Source organism: Pieris brassicae, chromosome 10, assembly GCF_905147105.1.
Source record: "Pieris brassicae chromosome 10, ilPieBrab1.1, whole genome shotgun sequence".
NCBI classification, from domain to species: Eukaryota; Metazoa; Arthropoda; class Insecta; order Lepidoptera; family Pieridae; genus Pieris; species Pieris brassicae.
Genome location: NC_059674.1, coordinates 6,399,687 through 6,415,670, shown reverse-complemented (window position 1 = coordinate 6,415,670; position 15,984 = coordinate 6,399,687). Strand labels below are relative to the sequence as shown.

At 33.4% G+C, this 15,984-nt stretch overlaps 1 protein-coding gene across 1 annotated transcript; it reads left to right on the top strand.

The window, feature by feature from the left end:
- The first annotated feature begins 91 nt into the window (after positions 1 to 91).
- LOC123715552 (myb-like protein A) lies at positions 92 to 13,271 on the top strand. Its single transcript, XM_045670661.1, has 13 exons — positions 92 to 262; positions 946 to 1,080; positions 1,910 to 2,145; positions 4,385 to 4,555; positions 5,316 to 5,915; positions 6,438 to 7,348; positions 7,438 to 7,570; positions 8,538 to 8,629; positions 9,385 to 9,544; positions 10,162 to 10,294; positions 11,001 to 11,073; positions 11,897 to 12,024; positions 12,803 to 13,271. The coding sequence occupies exons 2-13, from the start codon at positions 964 to 966 to the stop codon at positions 12,929 to 12,931; spliced, it is 2,883 nt and encodes a 960-aa protein (XP_045526617.1). The 5' UTR covers positions 92 to 262; positions 946 to 963; the 3' UTR covers positions 12,932 to 13,271.
- The last annotated feature ends 2,713 nt before the right edge of the window (positions 13,272 to 15,984 follow it).

Here is a 15,984-nt window from a genome sequence, read left to right as displayed (position 1 = left end):
CTCATCGTGTATTTTTTGCAAAATGCCTTGTATTCAGCAAATCGTAATTAAAAAAAAATAAAGCAGATAAACAAATATGGCTTCGGCTCGTGCCAATCTAATGTTTGTTAAGTGAAGTCCCTTGTCATTTATGATATATAATCCATTATTAATTAATGCTATGCACTATTTGAAACAAGGATATGTATCGTTAGAATAATGAAGGTCGAGCGTATTAAATGAATATTTAACTAGTGAAACCGTTCATGCGCGCTTTGAAAAGGTAACTTTATTGTTAATTTAATTTTGTATTTTAACTTAATTGCCATTTGTATAGAATATTGTTACTATACACTATAATTGATTAAAAATAATTGTTATATTTATGACCTAAACTATTCTAATCCTCAGTATTTAAACAATGTTATGTCGCAATATACTTTCTCTTATTTTTCTACTTCCCTAAATGGCATTCGCATTTTTTTCTATTGACTCACCGAGACCCTAATTTATTCTTTATTAATGGTGGCATCAAGTTCATTTAATTGTTCGCAATACCTAAATTGGTCAAGATATTTTGCAATCATGTTTGATTTAAACTTGGATATGGAGAAATTTATGTATTATCTTTCCACATGCTTATAAAATAACATTTTGTAATTAACTGTAGTACTAGCGACTTGAAGGAACATGCAATATTTGTATCTATAGATTGTAGGTATTAATATATATCCACAGATCTGTTGGACAACAAACCAATTGTGTGCTAGTGATTTTTATGTAAACAATTAGAGATAGATAAAGGCTTTAATGCTATTGATTTTTTAAGTAAATAATGCACATAAACAGTTTTGAAAAATTATATAAAGGTAGAAAACATTATTGAACTGCAACTTCAATATATATTCTATTCTATCGAATATTCTTTTTATTTTTTTTTATTTAACAGTCCCTTCATAATTTTAGCTCCTGAATGTAGTTGAAATGTCATCAAGTCGAGAGGAAGGGCCTGTGTACTACCGTGAGATACAGAAAAATGCATATCTTAAAAGAATACCAGATGACTTCAATGGTGGAAAGCTGCGACCATTGGTGCATAAGGTAAATTGATAAAAAAAACATGTATCCTATAAGATGTTAATGAGTATAGAGAAGCCATATTATTTTGCAATTATGCATGCATGTCTATAAAATGTAAGTAAGGGATGTTGCCGATTGGCAAACAGTAACACTTTCCAATATTAAAATTTTGAATATGTGATATCAATTAATGCTAATAACATTTCATAATAACTTTTCTTTTTTTCTTTCTATTTAATCAAATGTAAAGGATATAATGGAATGTAGATGGGAATCTTGTAGAACTAAATTCAGAAAACATAAATTTGTTACCATCTTGCTTAAAAGAAAAGTAATAATTAAAACAAATGCATAATTATTACCCACTGCCCCTGGGGTTATAGAATTTCACTTTTAGCAATAGCATAATAATGAAGTGTGTTTATAACTAATGTTGGAGTTGTGTGTGTGTATAGTAAAAGATTAATTGTGTTTTAGTTTAATTGTTGATAAAACTAATAAGACAGGTGTAAGATCTCTGGGATTAATTATTTCTTTTTAATAATATACAAACAGAACCAGGATTAGAAATGGGCCTCACTTATTATACAAAAAGTTATATATTATATATTATATATTATATATTATATATATATATATATATATATACATATTTATAAGTTCACACATGTGTAGTGTTGGGTTAGTTTTCACACTTGTCCTTTTGGTCCTTTGTGTGTAAACTTCAACAATAAAAAATAAATTTTTTGCTCATTATAAAACTTTCTCTAAATATTTCACTCATTTTACTATCATAAGTTTTATTGTATTACATATAAATCCTATCCTACCATTATTAATTCACTTTCAGAAGCCGCCTCTTAAGCCTATGTGGACATTATTCTGTGTGCACAATGGTAAAATACCATATCTCGAACAGTATCCACAGCAGGACTGTTCATCCACTCATGCTCATAGACCACTATGGAGAGCCTGTCTTAAAACCACAAGACACGTGACAGCAAGTGTGAAACCCGTCTGTGGGCAGGAGTATGATTTTTTGATTGACACAGATGTTGGGCCTGTTAGAATGCTTGCGCCAGATTGGTATGTTTGGTTTTAATTTATTGACAAATTCACTGACATGATCAGGGAACTAGGCCGCCTAAAGATAAGCGTACAAACCACGACTACAACCTATTTCAAACCACTCCCTTACATGTAAGGATAATTTTATTCAAGATAACTAATGTGATTAAAAATCAAAGGCAGTCAAAATATATCTTTACATTGCAATTTGCAATAGACTTTAGGTAATAGGTTTAGCAATACAGTTACTATAAAGAATTACTAAGTTTATAAAGTATTACAGTACACATATTTTATCATTATTATGAGAATTTATACAAGATTCGTTTTTAATCTCGACTCAGAAACATAGTTTAAAATGTCTTAACATAAACATTCTAAAAAGAAACAGTAATTGTTTGTATATCACAAATGGTTTGAAAATACATTCCTGTCATATGAGCTAGTGCCTATTGCGAGCTGAGTATTTTGTTTCTCAATTAAAAACATTATTGCTTTGACATTCTGGCCTCTGTAATATTTTTAATTAATGGGTGATTGATGTGATGAGATAAAATCACTTTGCGGCGCGCTAACGACAAATAATTTTTATGGGAGTGACATAAGCTCACGATTCGTCACGGTCACGTCAAATTATGGTATGATGACTGGGTTTGTTTTACCCAAAAGCAGTAATGCCTAACAGTAACTCCTATAGAATGTTCGAAGGACCAAATTCAAATACCCCTATTATATATTGATTAAAGACCTCTTAAGTTTTTGTTTGTACACTAAGGAATTCAAATATGCATCAAAAAGTGCGTGCGCACATGTCAGAAGTGAAACTTCTTTGGCAAACAATTTTTTAAGTCTCGTTCATATTTATACAAATCAAAAAGTTATTTTTCCGAGATTTAGAGGGAGGATATATTAGGAATGTAATTGTCATTAAAATATTAAAGGTACCTATCGAAAATTAATACAAATTATAAATTATTTTTTTATAATTTAGTTCTTCGATATTTACATTATTCGACGCGATTTCTATTGGTATTGTTGTGACTAAAGCATTATGATAAGTAAAATATGCGATATAAGTTCCTCGTTTTAACATTATTTAAATATATGGTAAAAAATAGCATCTACTGTCGTTCTGCTCTCGCTCCATGGCTTTTTGCTTCATGCTCCCTTCGCCCTTTCTCACTCTCTCTCAAACGGTCTCAATCGCTCTCTCCCTTTTCTTCGACAAAACCGCTGCACATCTTCGTGACGCTAATATTATTATTATTGCGTTTCATCACTAAAAAAAAATACCCTCAAAGAAGTTTCACAACAAAAATACTTTTAAGTATTATTATTCTGTTATTTCAATCTTGGAATATTTATAGTATTTGATACGTCAGTCACGTATATGGCACGAGTAATGTAACTCAATATTAGATTCTTTTATTTACAATCAAAACCGTTTACAACGACATCGTTTAGAACAACATACCGGTTATATTGACCAATATCAAAGCTCCCGGCTGAATTCTATTGCATTAGGTACTTAATAACAACGTCATCGGCTGTTATAACTATCGGTTTTCACGACCAAATATGAGTAGTTCCTTCAATGTCGTTAAAAGATTTTGACAGTATTTAAGTTAATTACCACAAGCGTGAACCAAATGTTAGCAATCGCCTAAAACTTGAAGCTAGCTAGCTTGAGCGCTTTAGTTTTTTTCCACTATCATACATTGTATTGCAACGTTCTTGTTTCCCATACTGCCCTAATAGGTCGAGTACACTATTGAGGTGTCATTTATATTAATGAACTCCTAAATAAGTTAGGCCTAACTTTGTTACTTATAAGCTTATATTTTAAACGAGTAAAGTCAGTTGTTACCATGTTTCAAACAAATTGTTTCATTTAACATATACCTGAACATATACAACCGCCACTGAACTTAACACACGCTTGGAGTGTTTTGAAGGCTTAATTGTAAAAAAATGTGCGTTTTTTAAAGAAATTCTAATAAATTTATTGAATTAAGTACTCCCTAAATATCCCCTTAAATAAATATACCCCCTAACCCCTACCCCTAAACTACCCCGAAACTTTATCTTGTTACTTGTCTCCCAAGTAACAAGGTAAAGTTTCAGTTTTAAACAAAAAATTGTTTTTCCAAATTATAGCGCCATCTATTGCGTCTAATACGGCTTTTAATCACTCTGAAGTGATTATTTTTAATGTAATAGAGTTAGACACTATAGAACAAATATTTATATGTTCCAGGGACGCAATGCAAGACTGGGTTACGACACTTAGAAATAAATTGCACGAACTACGAATACTCTCTCGCGGCGAGAATGTGTATGGGGCGCCTCCAGTCGCCCCTTTGCCCCGTGCTGCAGCACGTGATCCCAATTCACCTTTGCCACCTACTCCGCCCGTACCAGTTGATAGGTGAGTATCTATTAAGCTTGTAATAAGTCTATACGTCTGGTTTCAGGTTTAATCTATTTCAGAGGATTCAATCACAACTAATTAAGTACGATTATATGAAATGCTTGATACTAGGTCTCGTCTTGCAATTACATCTTTTGAACTTGTGATAAATAAATGGCTAAGGGTTCTTCGAGAAATGAGCGTACCGATTCTTAAAAGGCCGTAACGCACTTGAGAGCCCTCTGGCTATGTGAGTGTTTATGGGCGGTATCACTTATCATCAGGAGAGCCTCCTGCCCATTTGCCGCAAAAGTAGCATATTTGTATCATTTACACCCCTTGAATGTCGAGGATATTCAGCTTCTTGACACCAAGAGCAAAATGACAAGATTAGGAAAAAAAGGAAAAACCATTAGTGTTAGTATATGTTTAGTTTTAAGTGCTAAACTCTGGTAAGTGAAATATAAAAATCTGGTAATCTAATAGGCAAGTAGGTGATTAGCCTCCTGTGCCTGACGCACGCTGTCTTCTTTTTGGGTCTAAGGTAAGCCGGTTTGCTCAAGATGTTTTCCTTCACCGTTTAAAAGAATGTTAAATGCGCACATAGAAAGAAAGTCCGTTGATGCACAGCCGGGGTTCGACCCTACGACCTCAGGGATGAGAGTCGCACGCTGAAGCCTAACACTGCTCAAACGTTAAAGTTAAAAGTTATAAAAATATTTCCCACAACTTTCTTATTAATTTGGTATAAGGTATTGATATTATATTTGAATTTCAGGGTACCAGGCATTGAGTTGGGTCCAAATGTCCGTCCAGTAACCGAAAGTAGTACAGAAAATGCTACCACAAATAGTATAACAACTACTACACATATAAACCCAGAACCAGAAAATCACAGATGTATAAATAATGTCACAACAGTGACAGATAATGTTACAAATGCCACGAACTTATCAGTACAGAGTGAAGCAACAAGGGAAACATTGACAAACGCGAGAAATCTGCTCACAGTCAACACGACCAATGTCAACTCCACACTTAATGACATTAATGTCACAACATCACTGACAAATGTCAGAAACGCACTAAACAGTATAGTGACATCTGACATTGACATTTCGAATTGGGATGCTACGCCAAGTACAAGTAGAGAAACAGATAATAAAACACGTGATAAAATTGAGTCCAAAAGTGTTGCCAAGATCTGTGGCCAAAATGTCTGTTTGGACGATTCAATTTTGAAAAGGACATCTCGGAATAGTGATGATGAATTTTTTGCTGAGCTTGATAGGATTAGTGACTCTGTTGATGATGACGATTTTACATATACACAAAGATTGAGAATCAATGATGATGAAGTTCCTGAAGGTTCAGATAGGTATGTATTTTATTACTATAAGACACTACGATCGGAGATCTGTAGGCGTTGTCTTTGATTTCCTTATTTGGTGATTACGTCAACAGTAATTATTTACTTTTTTACACATATTACACACACATTGTCTATGTTTGAAAACGAAATGCATTGTGGAGGATTCCTACAAAATATTAATACGTTTATGTAATATTATTTTTGAGAGTTTTGCTTGCTTTTGCTGAGAAGAGGTGGGGGGGGGGGGGTGAAATTAAATTGCAGTAATCTGCTTACATTGAACGTTATATAGCCTGACAAAAATAATTTGTAAATAGATTTTAGTACGTATTTAATCATGTTTATTGTTTTCCTTTCGTAAATGTGTGAACCTTTTTTGCATATGTATATCATCTATGGCTATATGTTTAGTATTATTGTTTTCTGTTGTATATAATCTATGTTAGTGTAGGATTGCGAAATAATTTGTATTAGTGTTGCTAAACTTTTAAATAGGATTCTTTCTCACAATTTTTATTTTTGTTTCAGCCAACAACGTTCTAATATAACGGTCATACAAGTTTCAAATAAGGGTCCTCCACACACCGCCATACCTGTACTAGGCCAAGAAACAGATGTTTTCGACTTTAATTTTAAACAAAACTTACAAATTAAACCCGATTTCGTTAATATAGTTAACACGGAACAAAATGATTATGGAACGGTTTTTGAAAAATCCGACTCGGAATATGGCCATATAAGCTTGACAACAACTGTCAGTGTCACCAGATCGGGTGTCAATTCGCTGACTGATGTCACTTCTGTTACAAATGTCAGTGCGGTTGGCAGCGCTGCCCCCAATGGGTGTTCTGTGACCAATGTCAATGGTGACAAAGGGCCAAATGATGCTGTATATGAGAGGTTGTGTATGGCGTCCACGTCGAACGCTTCCCCTTTACCTATAAGGCGCTTACAAAATGTCGATAAAGTCCGGAAATCATCATTACCTAATTTAGATTTGTCGGAGTCCACATATGAATGCTTATTTCCTAGTCAAATTAATAGTTTAAACAATGTGGACATTAATTCTAAAAATGTTCAAAATTCGTCTAATAAGTCTATAATACCAATTTCGAGGCCTGTGCCCACTTCAAACGTTTCAAGTGTTCCAATTTTAAATTCAAACATAAACTCGAATGGCGGTTCTGTTGTTCCAATTTCAAACTGCATTCCCAGTTCGAATGTATCTTGTCCTATTTCAATATCTAATTCAAATGTAAACTTTGTTTCGAATGTTCGAAATTCGAATAACGTAGCTAGACCGATCATAGACTCTAATGTAAGAGGGTTAAGGTCTAATATAGAAAGGTCACATAGTCAGAATGCATATGATGTTGCACCTGGTGTTAGAGAGAGACGGAGATTGCTGAATAACAGTCCTAAGACAGAGACAAAAAATGGTGAGTGATGTTACAATTAATTTCGTGTCAATAGCAATTAAATTGTTATATAAACCCGCTAGATTTTATCGGATAATATTAAATTTCAGACAAACCGGAAACGCCACATCAGAAACCGATATGGCGGCGCGGATTGACGGAGCTGTCATTATTGACAAGATTAAAAAGTATCAGCCTAAAACGTCAAGAAAGTCCTTCCAGACAGAATAATGAAAATGACAGGTATTTTCAAATTCTTCACTCCAGTCCATTTATTATGAATTCATTTATAGTATAAACTAACATTACTATGAAGGAAAATCACGTTTTATCACTAACCACACCTTCTATATATGTCGCAGTAAAGTAGTTAAATAAGAGAGTTAATTGTATCTCTAGACAGTTATTTAAATGTCGATATTCAATCATGTCGCTAGCATTTTGATTTAAATAAAGCAGCGTCGAAATCGTTTAACAATCTGTGTGACCGAAAGCCAGCGTGTTGATTAACAATGTAAAACAAGACTCCACCATGATTATTTCATTTGTTATTGTTATTTCGGTGTCATCGTGAAGAACTGAGAACTTGGATATTCCGTGTTTTGCTTTATTGTAAATCGTTAGGTTAGGTTAGTCTTGTTGCCTAGGAACGTTTCGGAAACTTGTTTCGTTCACTTACTTGTCTGACGGAACTTTAGCGACTTGATTGAATATCGATCTTTATTTATCTAGAGATTCAATTAACTCTCTTATGTAACTGCTTTCCTGCGACACATACATATCGCAAATTACGAAGGCCACAGCCGAAGGTTTCAAAAAAACCCAAATGTTTTAAACTAATTTATTTTAAAAATAAAATTACAATTTAAACTATAATTAAAATACGGCTAAACAACCCGAAGTAAGGAAATTGAATGCGCATAAAATATGGAAATAATAAGGCTCGAAGAGGCACCAATTGCTGACACTATGCAACGTGAGGCTCGTGTAACTCGTGTAAGTTTCGACACCATGTAACATTAGCGACGTGTTATTCTTGATATATTGCGAAATGCAGATTCCATGGTATAGGGCTACGAAACACGCACTCCATCCACGCGTTATTTGTTTATGTTTAAATTTTTTTGTATATTATATCGGCCCGGAAGAAATTACGTGAATAGAAGACATAATTATCGTTCTCCATAATTAGTAATAAAATACATTTCAGATCTGTAACATCATCAGTGAAAGTGGTCCATCGCTCAAGAGCAGATACAAGAGTGGACAGCAGTAGGAGAAGAAGTAACTCTCTTAGCAATGGTGAGTTTGATTTAAAATTCTAATTAAGTGAATTAGTTAAACTGTTTGAAAACACAGGGATAATCCTGTTGCAGCAATATTTTTTTGTGTTAGTGAATATTTGCAAATATATGTAATAAAATAATGGTTATAAAATTGGATGAAGCGACACAAGTAAGACGGTAGCAAGTGGAGATCTGTTGTCTCTGCCTACCCCTTCGGGAAAACAAGTGAAAATTTAAATAACATCAACAATTAATAGAAATATAGTCAAAGCCGTTTATGACATCGTTTAGAACAACATACCGGGGTTATTATAGTGACCTATGGGGTAGATAGTAGATAAATTAACCACCATTTTAAAGTAAATTAATTGTATTTTAATGTTTTGTTATAAAGAAGTAAACATAATATGTGCATCCAATACAAAGCCACCAAGCGCACTTCTTACGTACAACGCGGTTACCTGCGTGCACGCACACATTCGCGCGAATCATGCAAAACCAGTTTTCTGTAGGTACGTGCGAGTGTCGATAAAAATACTATACATGTGTATGCTACAGACCAAAATCAAAGGTCCCGGCTGAATTCTATTGTAGTAGTTACTTAATAACGTCCTCGGCTTTTACGACTATCGGTTTTTACGACCACATATGAGTAGTCCCTTAGATGTCCTCATAACAGTTTTTGACTATATTAAATTTAAAATTAATGATTATTGATTTGCTTAAAGTTAAATATCATTTGAAGATATCTTCATTTATTCACATTCGCAGGTCAAACCCCAAGGATACCACAATCTCCCCCCACGCTTCTACCCCTTCGGGCGCGTCAAGCGGCTTCCCTGTTGGCCGAACAACGCCGCGGGGCGTGTGTAGCGACCACAGTCCCAGTTAGAGACCCACCATTGTTCTGTGATTATGAGAAGCAGATTTGGTAAGATTTTTAACTTTAAAAAACTCTGTAAAAATAACTAGAAAGATCGGTAAAAGTAACTGGAAATATCGATATATATTTACTGATATTTTCTTACCTCAAATATTTGTAAAGAAAACTAGATAATTCGATAATAATGGGTCCACAACTCATAAATAATATGTGACATGATAGATTTGTCTAGTATGTCCTTGATGTATACAACATTATATGAAATATAAAAAGTACTAGTTAAGATAATAAAAGTACTTTTGTTAAGATAGCTTTTACACATTAAGAAAACACTTTTTAAACGGATTGAAGATATGTATTATTATAAACTTATTATATATTTACATAATTTTTAATTTTTCCGACGTTTTTCGTGCTTCACCGTGACCACGCACGCTGTAAAGCACACGTTCATTTTCATTCCATTTAAGAAGTGTTTTCTTAAAAAGTAATAGTCCATGTTTTATGGTAAGGTTATCTATAATAACTAGACTACAAAGTTGCCAATCCTAATCAAATGGAATGTACAAACGTCCCCCTTTTTTCTTCTTTTGTTAATCTCTCTTTTCCTTTGAACGTTTGAAGTCGTGTTTTGTTTAGGGCCTTTGTCAATTTGTGTTATCCAGGGTGGCCCGTTGGGGTGGGGCCGGAGTGCGTTGTGGGGGCCGCGTGGGGGACAGATTGGCAGCGGTGGGGGGCACCCAGCCTACGTCCGCGCAACACGCGAGGCATCTCATGAAAGGCTCCAATAGACATATGGTGAGTTATACTGGCTGTTCGAGGTTGCACGTAATCAGAACAGACATACTGCTGCACAGTAGTATGGCTGATTGTGTGGTTTCTTTCTCAATATAATATTTAAGAGAATCTTCGTGGGATTTGGCGTGTGGCAGCAGTACAGTTAGGTTGTACATTGTTACGTCATTATAGTACGACAGTAATCATTACTAATAATTAGTATATTTTTTGGGAATAAATTGACATTAATGGCGTTGAGTAAAGCTCCTCCAGCATCTTCTACCGCATTTAGAGTGTTAGAGTGTGATTTGTTGAGTTGTTGTACCGGCAGCTAAAATACAACGGACGTCCAGGTATTCGATATACCACTCGCAGCTTAGTGGATGCGTTGCCGGCGCTTGACGGAGGAGTACACTCTAAATTTGAATAGTTGGACGTTGTATCTCTCAGGGAAGACCTCCACCGGGAGTCGATTCCACAGCTATTTCGCTAAAGAAAATGCCTTGTGACTGTGGAAGACTTCCACCCATCAAGGTTATATTGATGAAAATGAGGCAGGAGGGTTCAACCCAAACAACTCTTCAGAACACTGTCCATAGTACATTTTGTAGAATACGCATAGAGACGCAATGTCTCTAGATTCACAATTCGACAAGCCCTTAGCAAGCTGGGGTTACGGATTATGGATATTATGTCTTTGTTAAATGATTTCATTTTCCATTTACAGGTAGACTTACTGTTTCACCGGGTGCCATTAGGAAAGATTTATGTTATAACCAAGAAGGACCACGAGAGTTTAGGTAAGTTCTCCTGTCATTATACTATGTCTTGTAGTCCTTAATATATGTAATATATATGTATATATATAATAAATGTCCTAGTTTTTGATGTTTTTTTTTTATATTCATTTATCTAATAAGTGAAAATACTTACGCATGTGTGACCTGTAATGACATTTGGTTAAATAAATATTTACAAAAATACAATTTTGTCGTTAAATAAATCAGTGGCGGCAAGCCTTATTAGGTCTAGGCATCAGATTTCTGTTTGGTGATTATTTGTCAATCTAATAGGCACAGGTGATCAGTCTCCTGTGGCTGATACACGCCGAACTTTTTGGGTGCAAGGCAAGTCGGTTTCCTTGTGATGTTTTCTTTCACCGTTCGAAAGAAAATGAGTTTATTGGTGCACATCAAGGGATCGTAGCTACGACCTCGGGCTCGACACGGCTCCAAAATTTTGTCTTTAAGGCCCTTAATCAACAACTTATATAAAAAAAATAGGCACTAACATGCTACTGTATTTTATTTTAAGGAATTTTAAGTATTATTAAACATGACTTATATGTTACAAAGAGCCGTAAATATAACTATATATCTGTATAGTATATTAAAAACGAATTTTTCTTATTTAATAAACTTTATTTTATGAGTAATTACATGATACTATATTAAAATCCTAAATTTTAATCTTTATAATGACTTTTGGTATGGTATTTTTCGAAAAAAAACCCAGGATGAAGCGAAGGTTTTGTCTCACATGTTTTGCAAAAATAGCATGTTTCTTTTCTCCCCTTGGCCATCAATGTGGACATCATTGTCAAATAGTTATCATGGTTTTCAGGTATAAAACTAGACAATGAATGTACGATACAATCTGTGGATAGTGATAGCCCTGCCTCTCGGGTCGGTTTACCGCCCGGTAAGTGGGCGGTCACTGAAGTCAATAACCGGCCTGTTAACTTACTTAAGGTAAGTTTACTGCTGCTTTAGCTTTTTAAAGAGAGCTTACTTTGATTGTCTGTTATGAACAGGTTTAATTATAAATCTAACTCAGAGTCTGTTAAACGTCATAAAACTTCTTCTTTCGAGTTATATTCTTAATTGTTGACGCTTGTCTCTGTAACTAGTTATTTATCCCCACTTTGTTCGATCTATAGCTTCGCTTAGCTCAGTTGTTCTGTGTGTGTTTAAATTATTAGTTAAAATTGCGATGTATTTAAATTAAAAACGAGAATGAATCTTTTAAAATTACTTTATGACGTGACAACGTCTAATAAATGGATGAACGTCGTGCAGCCGACGCACGAAGAAGCATGAGCCATTGTCCCGTTACGCATCTTTGTCTCTTTCACTCGATTCCTATGCGTCCGAGGAGAAGAAAGACAATGGCAGCACACAACTTACTCGTGAACTTTTTCGACATTTATAAACGTTATACATTTTGTATTTTTTAAAAATAGCATCGCTCGCCGAGTGCAGATATGATACGTTGTGTTACAATTGACAAAAAAATAATTATGATTCATATAATTGATGATAGATAAAAAGGTTTCTCTTCTTTATAATTAAGTATCGTAGTAAGTTGTATTAGACGTTGTCACGTTAAACTATAGTTCGTAAACCGACTTTACAGGCAACGATTTGTTTCTTCTAAAAATCATTCGAAGCTCAGATGCCTCGATTCTAATTAAAATTTACTTTTGTGAATTGGTGTTTTATATTGTGGTGTGTATGAAATATATTTTAGGGGGGCGAAGAAGAGATGAATAGACTGAGTGCGAGAGGGACGGAGGTATCGATTCTCATTCAGCCGACTGCGTTAGTGAAAAAATTGCGGGCAGCTCTGAAAGGCAGACCCTTGTTGGCTATAAGATAATATTTAATTGTGATTTTCGATATATATATACACTAATATACAAAATATTTCATTGGAATTTCTTCATTCATAAAAAAAACTTGTGACTAAAGTCATCTTTCATCGGATTTTTATAAGAACTTAATATTCAGGGATCAATGACCGAGCGGACATTGACCTCAAGGACCTGTAAGGTAAAGGCAGCAATATTATACATTTAAGAGAAAACAATTATACAATAATATCGCTAAGGTCTATAATTTTATTTAGACTCATGTGAAGATTATTTTCGCACCTGGTTTATAATATTTATAAGTATGATATTTTTTTTAAATTACGCCGTACATTATTTAAATATACTTAAACGAATAAATGTAATTCGCGTTTATATCCGTTATAACTTGTTTAATTACTTTATTTTAAGAATGTTTTAAATTTTATTATTATCGCGTCATTTATGTAAACATTTTATACGCCATTTTGATAATCTTTGATTTGAAAGAAAACACTTTTTTACTGGATTGAAGCTATGTATTATAAACTTATAATTATTTTACATAATTTTAAAATTTTATTTAATTTTAATAAATAATTAAAATAATTTAATTTTTATTTATTTGCCCGGAGTTGGTATCGACTAAAAGATGACGGGTTTTTGCAGAAATGACTCTCGGTGTCCTCTTTTTTCGCGGATTGTTTGTTATAATTATAAGTTTAAAATAATAAATAGCTTCAGTCCGGTAAAAAAAGTGTTTTCTTTCAATGTATAAAATCTATGTTAACAAAAGACAATTTTTGATTTATTCGATTAGACTGACAGTGAATCTAGATTGCAAATAAATAATTTATATATAGTAATACATTATTATTATTATATTTAATTATATTATTAACGAAAATGTGATTAACAAATGCAATTGTATGACTGTGCACTTTCATATCAGACTTTTTATAACAATTTAATTTAGCTTATTTTAATAGAACTTCTAATTCGAAGATTTTTTTTAGTAGTAGACTTGAAATACGTCCTTCCAACGACGAGTCTCTTTGGACAATATCTCTATAGAATATAATCAACACGATATATTTTGTCCTTTATATTGCAACTCCATATTGAACGCCTGTTGTAATAAACTATAGATGTCCGATAGATAAATCGACCCATTAAATTATTACAAACTTTAAAAATATATAATTGTTTGTCAATGGGCGTTGGTATCATGTGACATTTTGATATAATCTGTAAGATCCGAGAGAATTTCCGCTCATGGTGGCAACACCAGCGCTACAGATATTGAGAGAACTACTGCAACCAACAGAGAATTAGGATCCTTCAATATAAGAGCGTACCGTTTCCTAAGGAGTTGGCACTTGCCTTCTGGCAGTGTATCACCATGTCCATGCGGTAACACTTGACATCAGGTGAGACTCCTGCCCGTTTGCATTTGTCTCCTGTTCTATTAAGAACACAGATATTTAAGTTGACAGCAGCAGCATAAATGGCGTGGTTCATAATTTAGTAAAAGATGAAAGCTTGAAAACATTTGGTTTGTCGAAGTCCCAGAATAGTGATTGTAAAGCAGGTGACAAAACGTGTCGTTATATTGTGATTTGGACAACCGGAGATAATATATATTATGTCAGAATCTCTATTCCAATAATAACTGTGACCAATCACAAACAAACAGAACGTACAGTTTCTATTTTTATTTTTACCTGTTTTTGGTAAATTTTGTCCATATTAACTAAGAAATTTATAAAAATATAAATCGCTGTCAAATTGTAGAGAGAATAGAAGATATTATACCCTAGGCAACTATTTCGTTTGATCTTAAATATAGCGCGACTGTATATTATGTAAAATTATTAGGTGTAATGTAAAAGTACCAAATGATATGTTTTTATGGAGATTTTGGAAATATTTACTTAAATATTAACAATAAGGTGTTTGAAAAAAAATGTAATGTAACATAATCATGATATAAAATAGAATATTATTTCGAAGGTGGCAAACCACGAGTTAACCGAGGGATTTCAATTACGTCATTTGAACATCGTTCCGAGGTGAACTCTTTTTATCACCTCTATCAGAAAATAAATGTAACTTGTGAAGTAAAGTTTATTACTATGCTTTATTAGGCAGACATAACTTTTAAATCAGTATAATAATAACAAAAGAAGCGTTTCGCGCGTTTTTACATTTTAACATAACCTTTTTTTTCACATAGATAAAATTTTGACACCCAGTATCGTTTTTATACAGCATTCGATACTCTCTGGTGATTGAACCATTATCCACATTCCAAATTCAAATCACTTGATTTCTAGGGACACACCTACTTTTCTTGGCCGGTAAGAGCGTTGTTGCTGTCATGAATATTAGTATTGCCAGTAAATAAAAACTAACCAATATAAGGGGAATAATTTGAAGTCATGCAGGCTAACTTAATAATTTATTGAAATGTCTTAATAAAACAATGTAACTAGAAAATACAGTTAAAACTTTGCCATATTTAATATGCAAGGAATAAAAATAAATACATTTTACTTGGATTTTTGTTAGATGGTAGATAGTAAAATTATTTAATGAACAGTAGTAGCAATGTCAGCCGCCGGCCAAGAAAAGTATGTGGCACTAAGAATAAACAAACTCTTTTTGAATAGATGTGATAAAAAATGTGAATAATATTAGATGTTAGAAGGTATGTTTTAGGTATTTTACTAAGTACATACGAACTTTACACAATCTCACGTCTTTGTATCAAAACATCTGCATCGTGGCACACGAAGTTTTCTGCTAAAAATAAGTCAGTAAGTTAATGGTAAAATAGTTCTGTGGAATGTTTACATTTTATGCTATTTAGTACGAAGTCTATGCCGGGTGCTAAAATCTACTTTAGTTCCATTTAATTTGTATTTTGTATCTTGTGCCCGTGTATTTTAAGCAGCTTTCTGAATTAATTTAGAGTTATTAACCCATTACCAACAATTTACATTTGTTATATTTAGTAATATTCTTTATTGTTTAAACACAAGAAAAATGTCCATTTACATAATTATATTCTACGAAATAA